The sequence below is a fragment of the Elephas maximus genome, chromosome 6, assembly GCF_024166365.1.
Source record: "Elephas maximus indicus isolate mEleMax1 chromosome 6, mEleMax1 primary haplotype, whole genome shotgun sequence".
NCBI lineage: Eukaryota > Metazoa > Chordata > Mammalia > Proboscidea > Elephantidae > Elephas > Elephas maximus.
Window position 1 is genome coordinate 14,779,304 of NC_064824.1, and position 17,482 is coordinate 14,796,785.

The 17,482-nt window shown below is 39.9% G+C and overlaps 1 protein-coding gene across 2 annotated transcripts in view; it reads right to left on the bottom strand.

Annotated features, from left to right (window-relative positions):
* The window catches only part of MAP3K2 (mitogen-activated protein kinase kinase kinase 2), a 135,129-nt gene that overhangs the window by 10,238 nt on the left and 107,409 nt on the right, over positions 1-17,482 (bottom strand). For both annotated transcript variants that reach the window (XM_049889098.1, XM_049889099.1), the window contains one exon: positions 162-339. In XM_049889098.1, coding sequence (XP_049745055.1) covers positions 162-339 — 178 coding nt within the window. The remainder of the gene's footprint in view (positions 1-161; positions 340-17,482) is intronic.

Genomic DNA, 17,482 nt, shown 5'->3' on the forward strand with positions numbered 1-17,482 from the left:
CAAGGACATGCCTCATAATTAAAATGTTACTCCTTGTAATTCCAATACTCTAGTTCTAAAAGTACAAAAGTTAGTTTAAATCTGGCTCAGTAATTTGTATCCTGGGTGGAAATAAATAAGAAAGCTGGTAGTTTTCAGGCAAAGATAGCATCAAAACCTACCAGATATCTGCTTTTCTGCCATAGCCTTCTCCACTGATCACTTCAGGGCTCATCCAGTATGGTGTGCCTGTGACTGACTTCATTCCTGTCCCTGAGAGACAGATGGTCTGAAGCCGTTTGCTGGCCCCAAAATCTCCTAGTTTGACATTGCCTGTTGAGTCTCGCAAAATATTTGCACCTGAAAATAAGAAATATCCTCATTTCATTATTTTTACTGGCAATCTACAATATACTATAAAAGAACTATGGTAGGCGGAGCCAAGATGGCGGACTAGGCAGACGCTACCTCGGATCCCTCTTACAACAAAGACACGGAAAAACAAGTGAATCGATCACATACATAACAATCTACGAACCCTGAACAACAAACACAGACTTAGAGACGGAGAACGAACTAATACGGGGAAGCAGCGATTGTTTCCAGAGCCTGGAGCCAGCATACCAGTCAGGTACGGCACAAGCACAGAGACCTGCTCCACCCCCCTGAACTAACCCCGGGAGGGGGACTAGCCGGTTCCACGGGCGGCGTGGGACGCAGCCGTTAGGAGAGGTCCCCGGGAGGCAGTGACTGATCTTGGAGCAGAAAGAGCAGCGTCCGAGCCGGGGAGCCGTCCCACAGGGATTTGGACTGCACGCAGGTACGCCATAAACACGGAGAGTTGCTCCACCCCCTGAACTAACCCCGGGAAGGTGACCATCCGGGTCGCGAGGGCGGCGTGGGACGCAGCCGGTGGGAGAAGTCCCCGGGAGGCAGCGGCTGGTATTGGAGCGGGGAGAACAGCGTTCCAGCCGGGACACTCGGTCGCGGCATAAGCACGGGGAGCTACTCCACCAATCTGAACTAACCCCGGGAGGGGGCCCACCTGGTTCACGGGGGCGGCACGGCCACGCGGCTGGAGGGACGAGAAGTCCCCGGGAGGCAGCGACTGATTTTGGAGTCGAGAGTGCACCGTCCCAGTAGGGGAGCCTTGACGCTGGGCGTGGGGCTGGAAGCGGAGGATCTGACCGTGACTCCAGCGGGCCAGACCCCCCGGGGGCAATCTCCACACAGACAGCACACATAGGCGACGCGCCCGCGGGAATCTCAGATATAATAGTCATTCCAAGCAAGACAAGCAACTCTGGCTATATTCTGAGGTGCTACTCTCCTATCTCTCTGTTCCCTCCCCCACCCTCCCCAGGCGGCTTCATTAACATCTGAATAGCCTGAGCCAGAGGGAGAACTCTGATAGGGATCTGACTGCAGTTTTTTTTTAGCGGATTTTCTGGAAAAACTAGTTTCCCAGTGATGGCTCGGAGACAACAATCCATATCAAACCACTTAAAGAAGCAGACCGTGACAGCTTCTCCAACTCCCCAAACAAAAGAATCAAAATCTTTCCCAAATGAAGATACAATTTTGGAATTATCAGATACAGAATATAAAAAACTAATTTACAGAATGCTTAATGATATCACAAATGAAATTAGGATATCTGCAGAAAAAGCCAAGGAACACACTGATAAAACTGTTGAAGAACTCAAAAAGATTATTCAAGAACATACTGGAAAAATTAATAAGTTGCAAGAATCCATAGAGAGACAACATGTAGAAATCCAAAAGATTAACAATAAAATAACAGAATTAGACAACACACTAGGAAGTCAGAGGAGCAGACTCGAGCAATTAGAATGCAGACTGGGACATCTGGAGGACCAGGGAATCAACACCAACATAGCTGAAAAAAAATCAGATAAAAGAATTAAAAAAAATGAAGAAACCCTAAGAATTATGTGGGACTCTATCAAGAAGGATAACCTGCGGGTGATTGGAGTCCCAGAACAGGGAGGGGGGACAGAAAACACAGAGAAAATAGTTGAAGAACTTCTGACAGAAAACTTCCCTGACATCATGAAAGACGAAAGGATATCTATCCAAGATGCTCATCGAACCCCATTTAAGATCGATCCAAAAAGAAAAACACCAAGACATATTATCATCAAACTCACCAAAACCAAAGATAAACAGAAAATTTTAAAAGCAGCCAGGGAGAAAAGAAAGGTTTCCTTCAAGGGAGAATCAATAAGAATATGTTCAGACTACTCAGCAGAAACCATGCAGGCAAGAAGGGAATGGGACGACATATACAGAACACTGAAGGAGAAAAACTGCCAACCAAGGATCATATATCCAGCAAAACTCTCTCTGAAATATGAAGGCGAAATTAAGATATTTACAGACAAACACAAGTTTAGAGAATTTGCAAAAACCAAACCAAAGCTACAAGAAATACTAAAGGATATTGTTTGGTCAGAGAACCAATAATATCAGATATCAGCACAACACAAGGTCACAAAACAGAACGTCCTGATATCAACTCAAATAGGGAAATCACAAAAACAAACAAATTAAGATTAATTAAAAAAAAAATACACATAACAGGGAATCATGGAAGTCAATAGGTAAAAGATCACAATAATCAAAAAGAGGGACTAAATACAGGAGGCATTGAACTGCCATATGGAGAGTGATACAAGGCGATATAGAACAATACAAGTTAGGTTTTTACTTAGAAAAATAGGGGTATATAATGAGGTAACCACAAAAAGGTATAACAACTCTATAACTCAAGACAAAAACCAAGAAAAACGTAACGACTCAACTAACATAAAGTCAAACACTATGAAAGTGAGGATCTCACAATTTACTAAGAAAAACGCCTCAGCACAAAAAAGTATGTGGAAAAATGAAATTGTCAACAACACACATAAAAAGGCATCAAAATGACAGCACTAAAAACTTATTTATCTATAATTACCCTGAATGTAAATGGACTAAATGCACCAATAAAGAGACAGAGAGTCACAGACTGGATAAAGAAACACGATCCATCTATATGCTGCCTACAAGAGACACACCTTAGACTTAGAGACACAAACAAACTAAAACTCAAAGGATGGAAAAAAGTATATCAAGCAAACAATAAGCAAAAAAGAAGAGGAGTAGCAATATTAATTTCTGACAAAATAGACTTTAGACTTAAATCCACCACAAAGGATAAAGAAGGACACTATATAATGATAAAAGGGACAATTGATCAGGAAGACATAACCATATTAAATATTTACGCACCCAATGACAGGGCTGCAAGATACATAAATCAAATTTTAACAGAACTGAAAAGTGAGATAGATACCTCCACAATTATAGTAGGAGACTTCAACACACCCCTTTCGGAGAAGGACAGGACATCCAGTAAGAAGCTCAACAGAGACACGGAAGATCTAATTACAACAATCAACCAACTTGACCTCATTGACTTATACAGAACTCTCCACCCAACTGCTGCAAAATATACTTTTTTTTCTAGCGCACATGGAACATTCTCTAGAATAGACCACATATTAGGTCATAAAACAAACCTTTGCAGAGTCCAAAACATCGAAATATTACAAAGCATCTTCTCAGACCACAAGGCAATAAAACTAGAGATCAATAACAGAAGAACGAGGGAAAAGAAATCAAATACTTGGAAAATGAACAATACCCTCCTGAAAAAAGACTGGGTTATAGAAGACATCAAGGAGGGAATAAGGAAATTCATAGAAAGCAACGAGAATGAAAATACTTCCTATCAAAACCTCTGGGACACAGCAAAAGCAGTGCTCAGAGGTCAATTTATATCAATAAATGCACACATACAAAAAGAAGAAAGAGCCAAAATCAGAGAACTGTCCCTACAACTTGAACAAATAGAAAGTGAGCAACAAAAGAATCCATCAGGCACCAGAAGAAAACAAATAATAAAAATTAGAGCTGAACTAAATGAATTAGAGAACAGAAAAACAATTGAAAGAATTAACAAAGCCAAAAGCTGGTTCTTTGAAAAAATTAACAAAATTGATAAACCATTGGCTAGACTGACTAAAGAAATACAGGAAAGGAAACAAATAACCCGAATAAGAAATGAGAAGGACCACATCACAACAGAACCAAATGAAATTAAAAGAATCATTTCAGATTATTATGAAAAATTGTACTCTAACAAATTTGAAAACCTAGAAGAAATGGATGAATTCCTTGAAAAACACTACCTACCTAAACTAACACATTCAGAAGCAGAACAACTAAATAGACCCATAACAAAAAAAGAGATTGAAACGGTAATCAAAAAACTCCCAACAAAAAAAAGTCCTGGCCCGGACGGCTTCACTGCAGAGTTCTACCAAATTTTCAGAGAAGAGTTAACACCACTACTACTAAAGGTATTCCAAAGCATAGAAAATGACGGAATACTACCCAACTCATTCTATGAAGCCACCATCTCCCTGATACCAAAACCAGGTAAAGACATTACAAAAAAAGAAAATTATAGACCTATATCCCTCATGAACATTGATGCAAAAATCCTCAACAAAATTCTAGCCAATAGAATCCAACAACACATCAAAAAAATAATTCACCCTGATCAAGTGGGATTTATACCAGGTATGCAAGGCTGGTTTAATATCAGAAAAACCATTAATGTAATCCATCACATAAATAAAACAAAAGACAAAAACCACATGATCTTATCAATTGATGCAGAAAAGGCATTTGACAAAGTCCAACACCCATTTATGATAAAAACTCTTACCAAAATAGGAATTGAAGGAAAATTCCTCAACATAATAAAGGGCATCTATGCAAAGCCAACAGCCAATATCACTCTAAATGGAGAGAACCTGAAAGCATTTCCCTTGAGAACGGGAACCAGACAAGGATGCCCTTTATCACCGCTCTTATTCAACATCGTGTTGGAAGTCTTAGCCAGGGCAATCAGGCTAGACAAAGAAATAAAAGGTATCCGGATTGGCAAGGAAGAAGTAAAGTTATCACTATTTGCAGATGACATGATTATATACACAGAAAACCCTAAGGAATCCTCCAGAAAACTACTGAAACTAATAGAAGAGTTTGGCAGAGTCTCAGGTTATAAAATAAACATACAAAAATCACTTGGATTCCTCTACATCAACAAAAAGAACACCGAAGAGGAAATAACCAAATCAATACCATTCACGGTAGCCCCCAAGAAGATAAGATACTTAGGAATAAATCTTACCAAGGATGTAAAAGACCTATACAAAGAAAACTACAAAGCTCTACTACAAGAAATTCAAAAGGACATACTTAAGTGGAAAAACATACCTTGCTCATGGATAGGAAGACTTAACATAGTAAAAATGTCTATTCTACCAAAAGCCATCTATACATTTAACGCACTTCCGATCCAAATTCCAATGTCATATTTTAAGGGGATAGAGAAACAAATCACCAATTTCATATGGAAGGGAAAGAAGCCCCGGATAAGCAAAGCACTACTGAAAAAGAAGAAGAAAGTGGGAGGCCTCACCTTACCTGACTTCAGAACCTATTATACAGCCACAGTAGTCAAAACAGCCTGGTATTGGTACAACAACAGACACATAGACCAATGGAACAGAATTGAGAACCCAGACATAGATCCATCCACGTATGAGCAGCTGATATTTGACAAAGGACCAGTGTCAATTAACTGGGGAAAAGACAGCCTTTTTAACAAATGGTGCTGGCATAACTGGATATCCATTTGCAAAAAAATGAAACAGGACCCATACCTCACACCATGCACAAAAACTAACTCCAAGTGGATCAAAGACCTAAACATAAAGACTAAAACGATAAAGATCATGGAAGAAAAAATTGGGACAACCCTAGGAGCCCTAATACAAGGTATAAACAGAATACAAAACATTACCAAAAATGATGAAGAGAAACCCGATAACTGGGAGCTCCTAAAAATCAAACACCTATGCTCATCTAAAGACTTCACCAAAAGAGTAAAAAGACCACCTACAGATTGGGAAAGAATTTTCAGCTATGACATCTCCGACCAGCGCCTGATCTCTAAAATCTACATGATTCTGTCAAAACTCAACCACAAAAAGACAAACAACCCAATCAAGAAGTGGGCAAAGGATATGAACACACATTTCTCTAAAGAAGATATTCAGACAGCCAACAGATACATGAGAAAATGCTCTCGATCATTAGCCATTAGAGAAATGCAAATTAAAACTACGATGAGATTCCATCTCACACCAGCAAGGCTGGCATTAATCCAAAAAACACAAAATAATAAATGTTGGAGAGGCTGCGGAGAGATTGGAACTCTCATACACTGCTGGTGGGAATGTAAAATGGTACAACCACTTTGGAAATCTATCTGGCGTTATCTTAAACAGTTAGAAATAGAACTACCATACAACCCAGAAATCCCACTCCTCGGAATATACCCTAGAGATACAAGAGCCTTCATACAAACAGATATATGCACACCCATGTTTATTGCAGCTCTGTTTACAATAGCAAAAAGTTGGAAGCAACCAAGGTGTCCATCAACGGATGAATGGGTAAATAAATTGTGGTATATTCACACAATGGAATACTACGCATCGATAAAGAACAGTGACGAATCTCTGAAACATTTCATAACATGGAGGAACCTGGAAGGCATTATGCTGAGCGAAATGAGTCAGAGGCAAAAGGACAAATACTGTATAAGACCACTATTATAAGATCTTGAGAAATAGTAAACCTGAGAAGAACACATACTTTTGTGGTTACGAGGGGGGGAGGGAGGGAGGGTGGGAGAGGGTTTTTTTATTGATTAATCAGTAGATAAGAACTGCTTTAGGTGAAGGGAAAGACAACACTCAATACATGGAAGGTCAGCTCAATTGGACTGGACCAAAAGCAAAGAAGTTTCCGGGATAAAATGAATGCTTCAAAGCTCAGCGGAGCAAGCGCGGGGGTCTGGGGAACATGGTTTGCGGGGACTTCTAAGTCAATTGGCAAAATAATTCTATTATGAAATCATTCTGCATCCCACTTTGAAATGTGGCGTCTGGGGTCTTAAATGCTAACAAGCAGCCATCTAAGATGCAGCAATTGGTCTCAACCCACCTGGAGCAAAGGAAAATGAAGAACACCAAGCCCACATGACAACTAAGAGCCCAAGAGACAGAAAGGGCCACATGAACCAGAGACCTACATCATCCTGAGACCAGAAGAACTAGTTGGTGCCCGGCCACAATCGATGACTGCCCCGACAGGGAGCTCAGCAGAGGACCCCTGAGGGAGCAGGAGAGCAGTGGGATGCAGACCCCAAATTCTCATAAGAAGACCAAACTTAATGGTCTGACTGAGACTGGAGGAATCCCGGCGGTCATGCTCTCCAGACCTTCTGTTGACACAGGACAGGAACCATCCCTGAAGACAACTCATCAGACATGAAAGGGACTGGTCAGCGGGTGGGAGAGAGACGCTGATGAAGAGTGAGCTAATTATATCAGGTGTACACTTGAGATTGTGTTGGCAACTCTTGTCTGGAGGGGGGATGGGAGGATAGAGAGAGAGGGAAGCCGGCAAAATTGTCAAGAAAGGAGAGACTGAAAGGGCTGACTCAAGACGGGGAGAGTAAGTGGGAGTAGGGAGTGAGATGTATGTAAACTTATATGCGACAGACTGATTGGATTTGTAAACGTTCACTTGAAGCTTAATAAAGAAAAAAAAAAAAAAAAAAGAACTATGGTAGAGAATTACTCAGTGGGCTCTTAAATCTGTCTCCAAAATTAGACTGCTTTACATCTTCCAAGCAGTACCTGGCATAATGCTAGTCACAGTCAGTGCTCAGTAAAGTGTTTGCTGGGGCAGATGGGAGGTGAGGATGACAAAGGAAGACAAAAGGGAAAGACTAGGAAGGAAGCTAGGGAAGGATGATGACAGCAATACAGGGAGGGCTCTGTCCCTCAGTTTTTCCACCATAAGACACCTATGGCTGAAGCTGAGAAGCCAGCTTCTCCTCAGGAACTTCCTGAAGGACCATCATAACTCAACTTCTGGCACTATTTTTCCCCTGCTATTACTTAAAGTTAATGTTTTTCTTAACACTGGGTTTTGTTTTATATTAACTTTACTTCTCAATTTCTACCTATACTTTAAACCTCTTCCAAGTAAGCTTTAAACCTCTATCGGCTTTTAAATTTCATTTATACTTTTAATAATCTTCTTTTAGAACAGGTTTACATTTACAAAATTATTGCAAAGATAGTACAGCGAGTTCCTATACACCCCACACCCAGTCCCCCCATTATCATCATCTTACATTAGTATTTACATTTGCCACAATTAATGAGCCAATACTGATAACATTATTATTAACTAAAGTTCATACTTTTTTTTTTCATTTTTTTTAGTTTTTCCCTCATGTTTCAGGATCCCGATCAAGATACCACATTCCATTTACTTGTCATATCTCCTTAGGCTTGACAGTTTCTCAGTCGGTCCTTGTTTTTGATGACCTTGACAGTTTTGTGGATTAATGTCAAGTTTTTGTAGAATGTCCCTTACCTAAGATTTGTGTGATGTTTTTCTCATGGGGTAGACTGGAATACTGTGTTTTGGGGAGAAAGACTAGAGGTAAAGGACCATTCTTATCACATCATATCAAGGGTATATACTATCAATATGACCTATCAATGTTGATGTTAGCCTTGATCACCTGGTAGTGTTTGTCAGGTTCTCTACTGTGGAGTTACTCTTTTTTCCCCCTTTCCATACCATATTCTTTGGGAGGAATTCACTATGCGCAGCCCACACTTGAGTAGGAATCATGCACCCCTTCCTTAAGGGTAGAGGATCTACATAAATGACTTAGAGTTCTTCTGCGTAAGAGATCTATCTCTACTCCCCAATGATTTACTCAGTCACTTATTTATATCAGTATAACCCATTGCTGTCAAGTCGATTCCAACTCATAGTGACCTTAAAGAACAGAGCAGAACTTCCCCAGAGGGTTTCCAAGGAGCGCTTGGTAAATTCGAACTGCTGACCTTTTGGTTAGCAGCCGGAGCTCTTAACCACTATACCACCAGGGTTTCCTATATCGGTATAGACATATATTTTTTAAATAACATTTTATTGTATTTTTGGCAGAAGTAAACCCAGCAAAAGAGGTTCCCATTCACCAATTTCTACATGTATTGTTCAGTGACATTGGTTACATTCTTCACATTGTATCAGCATTCTCATTACTTCTATTCTAGTTGTTCATTCCCATTAACCTAGACTCACAGCCCCACAACCTTCTCATCTATGCTTTAGAGTACTTAGTGACCATTTGGTCAACAAATACATGACTTTTTAAAAGACCAGAGTACTCAAGGGTGATACTCATTACTTTATGAACTAGACTGCCATTTAGCTAAAAGGTGGCTTGAGGTGATAGTTTTGGTTCAAGGTTTAAAGAGTATCTCTGGGCAACAGTTTGAGGGATTTCTCTGGTCTCAATGGGTCATGTAAATCTGGATTTTTTGAGAATTTAAAGTTCTGTTCCACATTTTTCTCCCTTTCTATCAGGATCCATCTATTGTGGCCCTGATCAGAACATTCTGTAATGGCAGTTGGGCACCATCTAGTTCTTCTGGTCTCAGGGTACAGAAGGCCATGGTTCATGTAGACTGGATCCTTCTTTGAATACTGCGTTTCCTTCTCTCTTTTGCTCCAGATGAGTAGAGACCAATACTTGTATCTTAGATGCCACTCACAACCTTTTAAGACACCAGCCACTACTCGCCAAACTAGGATGTAGAACATAAACTTTACGAACTATGGTATGCTAAATGAATTGCCCCACAAGACTATGACCCTAAGTCTTCAAACCAAGAAAACTAATCCTGTGAAGTGATTGGTTATGTCTAGGAAGTATCAATTTCTGTGAGCCTTATTTGTTTTATTTTATTTATATATATTATGTATGTATATATGCATGTGTACATACATATATACGTGTGTGTATATATATACACACACACCACGCCAAAGAACCAAACCCACTGCCGTCAAGTCAATTCTGACTCATAGCAACTTTATAGGCAAGAGTAGAACTGCCACATAGGGTTTCCAAGGAGCAGCTGGTGGATTCGAACTGCTGACCTTTTGGTTAGCAGCCGAGTTCTTAATTGCTTTGCCACCAGGGCTCTTATCATTGAACCAGTACCAGGCTGTTTGGATTACTGTAGCTGTACAGTATGTTTGGAGATCGAGGAGTGTGAGGCCTCTTACTTTGTTCTTCTTCAATATTGTTTTGCCTATTTGAGGCCTCTTTCTCTTCCATATAAAATTGGTGATTACTTTTTCCATTTCAGTAAAGACTGCTATTGGAATTTTGACCAGGACTGCATTGTATCTATAGATCACTTCAGGTAGTATTGACACTCACAATATTAAGTCTTTTGTTCCATGAGCATGAAATGTCCTTCCATTTGTGTAGGTCCCTCTTAGTGTCTTGCAATAGTGTGTTATAGTTTTCATTGTATAAGTCTTTTACAGCTATTTTATCTTTTGGGGGGGAGGGCTATTATAAATGGTATAAGCAAACTATGGTACATACACACAATGGAATACTATGCAATGATAAAGAACAATGATGAATTCGTGAAACATCTCACAACACGAATGTATCCGGAGGGCCTTAAGCTGAGTGAAATAAGTCAATCACATAAGGACAAATATCGTGTGAGATCACTATTATAAAAACCCAAGAAAAGGTTTGCAGACAGGAAAAAACAATCTTTGGTGGTTATGGGGGGAGGGGAGGGGTAGATAGTAGACAAGTGTTAACTTGGGTGAAGGGAAAAACAACACAATATAGAGGAAGTCAGCACAATTTGACCAAGGCAAAGTCATAGAATCTTCCTAAATACATCTACTCACCTTGAGGGACCGAGTTACTAGGGCTCAGGGTTAGGGGCCACGGTCCCGGGGTCATCTAGGTCAAACAGCATAACATAAAAAAATGTTCTACATCCTACTTCAGTGAGTAGCATCTGGGGTCTTAAAAGCTTGCAAGTGGCCATCTAAGATACATCTATTGGTCCCATCACATTCAAAGGAAAGGAGAATGAAGAAAACCAAAGACACAAGGAAACTATTAGTCCAAGGGGCTAATGGACCACAGCAACCACAGCCTCCACCAGCCTGAGCCCAGAAAAATTGGACAAATGGACACGGGGAGCCCAGGATGTAAACAGAAATTTTACCTAAAGCATACACAGAAAAAAAATCTAGGTAGTAGTTTCATTTTTTTTTTATTCTCTATTTTCCCCCTTATTTATCATGTTTTCAGAGATCATAAGTCTAGTTTCTGTCTTACAGAAATTATTTCCCTTTTAATTTTTAGCTTTTTCCATAAGCCATCTGTTTTAAAAAAAAAAAAAGTTATTTTATTAATTTTAATTTTTTTAATTTTTCACCTCTTATTTTTTAAGTCTTCTATAAACTTAATCATCTTTTGTATTTAAAAAAATGACTCCTTATTTGTTTTCTTATCCTTTTTTCTTTTTAATGGTCCTTGAAAAGGAGAGCTATGAGTTGGAATCGACTCAATGGCAGCCGGCTTGGTTTTTTGGTTTTTAAGAAGGAGGGTAAATAGTGGAGAACATCTACATTATAAACTGGAGGAAATGCAGACTTTCCATCCCACCCACCATGAGCTTCTACGCTTGTCTTTCTGTTCTCCAGAGCAAATACCTCAGCCTTAAAGGATGGCTCTCCAAAGACATTGTTCATGAGAGCCTCCAGGTTCCCTTCTCCCCACGCCATAAGCCTAAGTGTTTCATGGTACAAGTGATTGTCTAATACGGCACTGCTTATTTAACATCTCCTGTGGTCCAACATTTAAAGAGAAACTCTGCTAAAAAAAAAAAGCCACCATCTCCAAAAAATATAGCCCATGAGAGGAGAGTACAAGCTAGTTACTGGCTATAAGCTGAGAAGAACAATTCTGAGCAGGTCACACACAGACTGGGAGCACTATCTGAAGAAGAAGCACCAATGCTGACCATTTCAATGCCCACGTGTAGGAGGGGCTGAGGAGAAAATGTGGACTCAGGTTCCTGAGATAGTTAAAGAGAATTCATTTGGGTAACTTAAAAGTCAGCTATTAAGGAGACTTTTCAAATACATACAAAAGTAGATCAAATAGTATATGTACCCATTACCCCAACTACAATCCTGCCCTAATCATACTGCCACCCACTCCCCCTTCATATTATTTTGAAGCAAATCCAAAACATCATAATCGATAAACATTTCAGTTGTTGTTTTTAGTTGCTGTCGAGTCAGCCCCTGACTCATGACAACCCCATGTACAACAGAACAAAACGCACTCCCCATGATCTGTTGCCTATCTGATTGTTGTGAGCCACAGGATTTTCATTGACTGACTTCAGAAGTAGATAGCCAGGTCTTTCGTCCTAGTGTCTCTTAGCCTAGAAGCTCCACTGAAGCCTGTTCAGCATACGACACTCAAGCTTCCACTTCCAGAAAAGTGGTGGCTGCCCATGAGGTGCACTTACTGGGAACCAACCTGGGTTTCCCTCACGGAGGGAAAGAATTCTACCACTGGACCACCAATGCCCCCATTTCAGTCCTAAAAGATAAAGACTCTTATCACATCTAAGAAGATGAACAATAATTCCTTGATATTATAAAATATGGTAAGTGTTCAATTTTTTTAGTTTTTTTTTTTTTTTTAATCAGAACCCAAATAAGGTCCATCAACCGAGACTTGATGTATCTTTTAGGTACTTTCTAGAAGTCCCTCCAATCTCTTTTTTTCCTTTGCATTTATGAAGAAACTAGACTGCCCAGCAATTTTTATGGTCTAGGTTTTGCTGACTGCATCATGAGGGGTTACTTAACATGTTCATCTGTCCTATATATATTTTCTGTAACTTGGTAGATGAACCTAGAGGCCTGATCAGATACAGGTTCAATTTTGGGGGGTGGGACTACTTCCTGGGTGAGAATGTATTATACCAATAGGACGTATGTAATGCTAGACTGTCTCTGTTTTAGTGATGTCAGCGGCTATTAATATTTAGTGCATTTATCTATTAGTTCACTCATGGTTGCAAAATAGTGCTATTCTGAGCAAATATATAGAGACCAAAGTTTATTTGTGGCTACTAGTGGTTTTTACTAGTGGTGGGAGGGAGGGCGAAAGAGGGACTCATTGCTTAGGAGGTAATGAGCTTCTATTAAGGGTGATGGAAAAATTCAGGATTGAACAGTAGTGACAGTTTCATAACACGATGGACATAATTAATGTCACTGAGTTGTGCATGTAAAAAAATGTTGAAAAAATATATATATACTTACCATAGGTTAAAAAAAATGGTGTTACTCTATCATTCCTTCTTCATTTCTTAGTCTATAAATTTCCTTTCATCTACTATTTGGTCGTCAGTGGTATAATTTGTAAAGGAAAGGCAGAATGAAGGCACCAGCATTTGAAATGACTTGGTTTCCATGCATTCTTCAACAGTAACAAGTTAGTTTTTCCCTAAATTTCATTATGAACCCATGGGTTTAAATGTTAAACCAATCAACTATCTTTCCTTTCTGCCCATTTACAAAGCTGCACACTATAAAAATTTGGGAAATACCAGACCAAAACCAAGCCCGCTACTGTCAGGTCTATTCCGACTCGTAGAGACCCTATAGAGATGGAGTAGAAATGTCCCCTAGAGTTTCCAAGGCTGTAAATCTTTACAGATGCAGACTGCCACATCCTTCTCCTGCAGAATGGCTGGTGAGTTCCAACCACAGCCCTCTGGTTAGCCGCCGAGGGCTTTAACGACCACGCCGCTAGGGCTCCTTTGGGAAATACAGAAAAAGTAAAAAAAAAAATTTTTTTTTTTTTTTTTTTTTTTTTTGCAGAAGAAAAGAAGTATCACTCATATTGCCATTCTTTTTAATCATATGGGAATTCTCCTTCTAGGTTCCCCCTCCTCCCACTCCCAACACCTTGTGTGTATAATTTTATGAACTTAAAATCATACTGTAGACCCAATTTTATCTTACCTTTTCCCCTTATCAATATATTTTCCCTATAATGCTTTTAAGTCAGCTTGCTTCCAACCTCCTGATTTTACCAGGATAGTTTATCGCTCTTTCTGGCACGGTTAGAGAAGGATCCATTTGGGAGTAGCTTGCCCCAGCTCCTTTGCCTTGCCTCATTGTAAGGGCAAAGGAGGAGCTGGCTTGAGTAAAGATTATTTCTAATAGAATAATTCCCCATTGAATAATTCCACTATGAGGTTCTTTAAGCCATTAGGTGTGTCACTGGCAGCTGAGACCTGACTGAAAGGGAAGATCTTGAGGTGAAAGACAGGCTCCTGTTTCCTTTAGATTATAAACCATGTCCCCTGCCTTCAGACATACTTGTTGTTGTTGTTAGGTGCTCACTATTGTCTAACTTCGTATTTACATATCTGATCCCCAAAACAATCAAGTTTTTGATTACACAAGTGAATTTAAATGGACTAAAAAAAAAAGTTCATTAAAGCTCAGTCTTGGGCTCTCTTCTCCATTTCTCCTTCTCTGTTCCCTAGATAACGACATCCATTCCCATGGCTTTAAATATGATCTCAACATAAAGTGTATCATCATCATGGCTAATGTCTGAGTGTTTTCTAGGCACCAAGAACTCTTTTAGGCACACTACATGTATTAACTCATTTAATCCTAACAAGAGTCCTGCTTAGATACTATCATCACCTTTATTTTATGAATGACAGATAGAGATTAAATATCTGTCAAAGGTTGCAAAAGTCAGTGACTGCCAAAACCCAGATCTGAATCAGGCAGTCCATAGCCACAGCCCCATCTTTTTTTTTTCCTTTTCTTCTTTTTTTAATTGTGCTCTAAGTGAAAAGTTTACAATTCAAGTCAGTTTCTCATACAAAAACTTACACACACATTGTTATGTGACCCTAGTTGCTCTCCCTACAATGTGACAGCACACTCCTTCTCTCCACTCTATTTTCCATGTCCATTCAACCCGCTCCTGTCCCCTCTGCCTTCTCATTTCACCTCCAGACACAAGCTGCCCACATAGTCTCATTTGTCTACTTCAGGTAAGAAACAAACTCCTGACCGGTATCATTTTATGTCTTATAGTCCAGCGTAATCTTTGTCTAAAGAGTTGGCTTCGAGAATGGTTTCACTTTTGGGCTAACAGAGAGTCCATGGGCCATGATCTCTGGGGTCCCTCCAGTCTCAGTCATATCATTAAGTCTGGTCTTTTTACTAGAATTTGAGATCTGCATCCCACTTTTCTCCTGCTCCATCAGGGGTTCTCTGTTGTGTTCCCTGGGCAGTCATTGCTGGTAGCCAGGTACCATCTAGTTCTTCTGGTCTCAGGCTGATGGAGTCATTGATTTATGTAGCCCTTGGTCTCTTGGTCTCTTGGGCTCATATTTACCTTGTGTCTTTGGTGTTCTTCATTCTCTTTTGCTCCAGGTGAGTAGAGACCAATGGATACATCTTAGATGAACTCTTGCTAGCTTTTAAGACCCCAGATGCCACTCTCCAAAGGGGGATTCAGAATGTTTTCTTAACATGCTTTGTTATGTCAATTGACCAAGACGTTCCCTGAAACTATGGTCCCCAGACCCCCACCCCTGCTACTCTGTCCCTCGAAGTGTTTGGATGTATTCAGGAAACTTCTTAGCTTTTGGTTTAGTCCAGTTGTGCTGACTTCACCTGTATTGTGTGTTGTCCTTCCCTTCACGCCTTCACCTAAAGTAATTCTTGCCTACTATCTAATTAGTGAATACCCCTCTCCCTCCGTCCCACCCTAGTAACCATCAAAGAATGTTTTCTTCTGTGTTTATACCTTTTCTTGAGTTCTTATAATAATGGTCTCATACGATATTTGCCCTTTTGCAACTAATTTCACTCAGCATAATGCCTTCCAGATTCTTTCATGTTACAAGCTGTCTCACTGATTCACTGTTGTTCTTTATCGTTGCATGGTATTCCATTGTGTGACTATGCCATAATTTGTTTATCCATTCATCCATGAATGGGCACCTTGTTTGTTTCCATCTTTTTGCTATTGTAAACAGTGCTGCAATGAACATGGTGTGCATATATCTATTCGTGTGAGGGCCCTTATTTCTCTCAGATCAAAGACCACAGCCTTCAGTATGGATTGCACCTCAACATAAAGAAAACAAAAACCCTCACAACCGGACCAATGAGCAACATCATGATAAATGGAGAAAAGACTGAAGTTGTCAAGGATTTCATTTTACTTGGATCCACAATCAACAACCGTGGAAGCAGCAGTCCGGAAATCAAAAGATGCATTGCATTGGGCAAATCTGCTGCAAAGGACCTCTTTAAAATGTTGAAGAGCAAAGATGTCACCTTGAAGACTAGGTGCGCCTGACCCGCCATGGTATTTTCAATCGCATGTGAAAGCTGGACAATGAGTAAGGAAGACCAAAGAAGAATTGATGCCTCTGAATTGTGGTGTTGACGAAGAATATACCATGGACTGCCAAAAGAACGAACAAATCTGTGTTAGAAGAAGTACAGCCAGAATGCTCCTTAGAAGCAAGGATAGCGAGACTGTGTCTTACATACTTTGGACATGTTGTCAGGAGGGATCAGTCCCCAGAGTAGGACATCATGCTTGGCAAAGTACAGGGTCAGTGGAAAAGAGGAAGACCCTTAACGAGGTGGACTGACACAGTGGCTGCAACAATGAGCTCAAGCACAACAACAACTGTAAGGATTGGTCAGGACCAGGCAGTGTTTTGTTCTGTTGTGCGTGGGGTCACTATGAGTCGGAACCAACTCGATGGCACCTAACAACAACAACAACAAAATCATCCCTGCATAGCTGGTAAGAATCCCACTTGGTCATGGTGAATTTTTTTTTTGATATGTTGGTGAATTCTTTTGGCTAGAATTTTGTTGAGGATTTTTGCATCTAAGTTCATGAGGGATATTGGTCTGTAATTTTCTTTATTTGTGGTGTCTTTATCTTGTTTTGGTATCAGGAATATGCTGGCTTCATAGAATGAACTTGGGAGCATTCCATCCTTTTCTATGCTCTGAATTACCTTTAGTAGTGGTGGTATTAACTCTTCTCTGAAAGTTTGGTAGAATTCTCCAGTAAAGCTGTCAGGGCCAGAGCTATTTTGTGGGGAGAGTTTTTTAATTACCTTTTCAAACTCTTCTTTTGTTGTAGGTTTATTTAGTTGTTCTACCCCATTTGTGTTAGTTTAGGTAGGTAGTATGTCTCTAGAAATTTATCCATTTCCTCTAGGTTTACAAATTTGCTATAGTACTATTTTCCATAGTATCCTGTTACAATTTTTTCATTTCAGCTGGGTCTGTTGTGATATCGCTCGTCTCATTTCTTATTTGGGTTATTTGCTTCCTCTCCTGTTTTTCTTTT